General features: G+C 37.5%; 1 protein-coding gene across 1 annotated transcript in view; it reads left to right on the forward strand.

The window, feature by feature from the left end:
* Window positions 1–353: 353 nt before the first annotated feature.
* The window catches only part of LOC106525714 (T-lymphocyte surface antigen Ly-9), a 9237-nt gene continuing 6155 nt past the window's right edge, over window positions 354–3435 (forward strand). Inside the window, exons 1-4 of the mRNA XM_014020038.1 lie at window positions 354–753; window positions 2507–2662; window positions 2742–2867; window positions 2990–3156. Coding sequence (XP_013875492.1) covers window positions 705–753; window positions 2507–2662; window positions 2742–2867; window positions 2990–3156 — 498 coding nt within the window. The 5' untranslated portion in view covers window positions 354–704. The remainder of the gene's footprint in view (window positions 754–2506; window positions 2663–2741; window positions 2868–2989; window positions 3157–3435) is intronic.

Here is a 3435-nt window from a genome sequence, read left to right on the forward strand (position 1 = left end):
AAAAAAGGTGAATTTGCTGCGGMGTGTAAATTTAGAGCCAAAATCTGAGCCATGGGATTCAATAAGAAGTAAAAATTGGAYAATGGTTTTAAGTCATTGTTTGCTTCCCCAATAAACAAATAAACTATTTTCTAAAATAGTACAATGACAAACAGAAAACAYAAGACAATTTAGGCAGAAACTTCAACTTCTTGTATTTTTGAAATACCCTGCGTTGCGAGCCTAAAATGTAAACAAAACAAAAACGCGTTTTGATGACGTCATCAGACCTGGCTGCAGTAGCAGCTTCTGGCCGCCAGGATTGGTAAAGCACTGTTTTTGAATGATTTTTATTTTTTAGCGACAATCCACACACACACACACTACAAAGAATCACGTTTTATAGATGCTTTTTTTTTTTTTAAATTTAGCTTACTTTTACTTTTATTAGTACATGTTTGCCAACATCTGAATCAGTTTGTATAAATATATGTTATGCAGGACGTGAAAGCGGTGATACATCTACTTTTACTTTCGGAACAGGGCGGCYTTTCAAGTTGTTGAAACCGATCGAAACTGTGTTTAAAACTGTTGCTCCCGGACTAAAATGACTGTAGGTTTTAGGTAACGTTACTTGGCATGTTTTTYTGGGTTATTTGCGGAAGCAGCTTGGATCTGTTTATCGTTTTTTTCCATTTAAACCGTGTCGGACTCTTGTACACACAATGCTGGGCGGCTGGTTGGTTATGATTTTGGTGACTTCAGTGACCGCTGGTGAGTTCAAATTCTCCTTTTTAGATACATTTACACTTTTTATGATGTGTTTTTTACGCATTTGTGAATTGTTGAAGTCTGTTCGCAAAGGGAAGGTATTGTTTTCATGTCGTAGCCCCACCCAGTTCAGACTGAGATGTAAAAACTTGTTTCGGTTTAGCCATGTAGCAGAAGAGTGGTTTCTAATACTGGGTCGGGGTTTTCTGAGGGCCCCAAAACACCACGAAAGGGGCCGCAGGATGATCTCCAAAAATATAAAGTTTTCAAAAATGTTGAAAAATACACACTTTGGTATAGTGTTACAATAAATAAAAAAACATTAGTCATAAATAATAAAGTGTTTTTAAGACTGTAGAGTTTTTATCTACTTCTTTGTAATTAGTTTATTTGTAACATGCGTGTGAAGTAAGGCCTCTGCCCACTGGACAACACGTTCTGCAGAGACCCCTACTTGGTCAAGTCCAATCAATGACTGTTGCACATTTCGACTGCTGTCATTTTGTTGTTTTCACACTGAAACGTTTGAGCTCAGAGGAGTGTTAATCCAAATAAAACCCCTACAAAAGGTTAAGAAAGGAGAAAATACTACACATTACAACACATAGGACTTTATATTGACTGACTGTAGCAGATAGCTCTATTTAAACTGCACTTTTTGATATAGTTCAGGATCACCTTCTTTGTGTTTAATTTTGTAGTTTGCAGTTCCTTTTTTAAAAATAATAAAATAACATTTAATACGCTATACAACAGCAGAATGAAATACATCTAAAAAACGTATTGCTATAACAAAAGTGTTTTATGACTTGGGTTTGATGACCTTTGTGTGCATTTTACTGTTTACTAATATCAAAAAGTAAAAAAAAAAAAAGAGAACAAGTTGGAACGTACACAAAGAACACAAACACTAGTTTGTAGTGGGCATCTTTAGAAGCACATTCTGCCATAAAATACACACATTAAACTAGGGCTGCCACGATTAATCGACAACTAATCGATTATTAAAATAATCGATGACTAATTTAATAATCGATTAATCGTTTTCTTTTTTTGTTCTTTACTTTGTTTTTCTCTCCAAACTRCTTTGACACCTTCCACTGCCACATCTGCCTTTCTGTCCTTGACACACATGCACAGTAGTGGTAACTGGGGTAGGCCGTGGACGTCACAAGACATTATACAGACAGGCTCTGGTATCATGGCTACCCAACAACGGAGCTCAAAGTGTGGGATCATTTTAAGAAAATGAAAGAGAAACCTGTGCAATATCTGCAGAGCAGAACTTGCCTTCCACAGCAATTATTTTTAGTTAGCATATAGCTAAAATCTAACCATGGTTATAYAAYAGCAGCTGCATTCTGGCGTGATAAGCTGTATGTTTTATATTCAATTAACGTATCATCCGATTAGTCGACTAATCTAATAAATAATCGGTGATTAATCGATTATTAAAATAATCGTTTGTGGCAGCCCTACATTAAACACAGTTTTACCATTTGATAGGTGGATGTTCAATATTGTTTTACTCTAAATAACCATATGCCTCACATTATGTTTTCAATACTGTGAAAAAGTAACAAAAATACAAGATGGAGCCCTAAACGTAGTTAAGCTCAGTGTTACTTAGTTCTTTATTTTACAAATGAACATGTCTGTGCTGAGTTGTTATCCAGACTTTATCAATCCAGCCAAACAGAAGCCTAAATTAGGAAGCTCTTGGGAAAAGAAAGTCATATTGTTGTTGTTCCTGCAGAAACAATGGTGTATGGGATGCTTGGCAGCAAAGTTGACCTCATACCTGAAGGGTTATCTGTGACCAGCGAAACAAAAAGCATCACATGGAAGTATGGGCCGGACATAGCACTCGATTGGGATGGACAATCTGTCGAGACTTTTGGTCCTTTTAAAGGTAGAGTTATGTTTGCCTGAATTTTTATAYACGACTTACAGTAAGAAGGAGAGCTGACCCCAACAATATTTGTTTAAAGGACGTGTCTTCCTGAACACTTCGACGGGAGTGATGACAATCAAAGGACTCCTCCAGGAAGACAGCATGAAGTACACGCCAGAGATTGGAGACAGAGTGGGCGGTGCAGTTAACCTCCTTGTCATCTGTAAGTAAAAGGATTTTTACGTGACGTTACTTACAAAGTAAAGCTGTGGGAGAGATTTGGATTTTACGTGCTCACTGTGAAGGAGCATAATGGTGTTATTATTTTTTCTCTTAATGAAACAGCTTCTGTTCCTGTACCAACCATTGGTAAATCCCAACCAGACCCAGAAAAGAGAGAATTCATCCTGACATGTGATGGAGACACAACAGGAGCCGAGCCAGTCAACTACACCTGGAAGGCAGACAATAACTTGCTGACAGAAATCTCTAAAACACACCACATTGTTGAGGTATTATTTATATATTATTTATAGTGTGTGTTAGGCTATGTTCACACTGCAGGTCTTAATACTCAATTCTGTGGTCATTCACATCATACACTATATTGCCAAAAGTATTGGCTCTCCTGCCATGACTCACATGAGCTTAAGCAACATCCCATTCGTAATCCACAGGGTTCAATATGACGTTGGTCCACTCTTTGCAGCTAGAACAGCTTCAACTGTTCTGGAAGGCTGTCCATAATGTTTAGGAGTGTGTTCAGAGTTTCCCCTACCATTATTCAAGCC

The sequence above is a fragment of the Austrofundulus limnaeus genome, unplaced genomic scaffold, assembly GCF_001266775.1.
Source record: "Austrofundulus limnaeus strain Quisiro unplaced genomic scaffold, Austrofundulus_limnaeus-1.0 Scaffold238, whole genome shotgun sequence".
Lineage (NCBI taxonomy): Eukaryota > Metazoa > Chordata > Actinopteri > Cyprinodontiformes > Rivulidae > Austrofundulus > Austrofundulus limnaeus.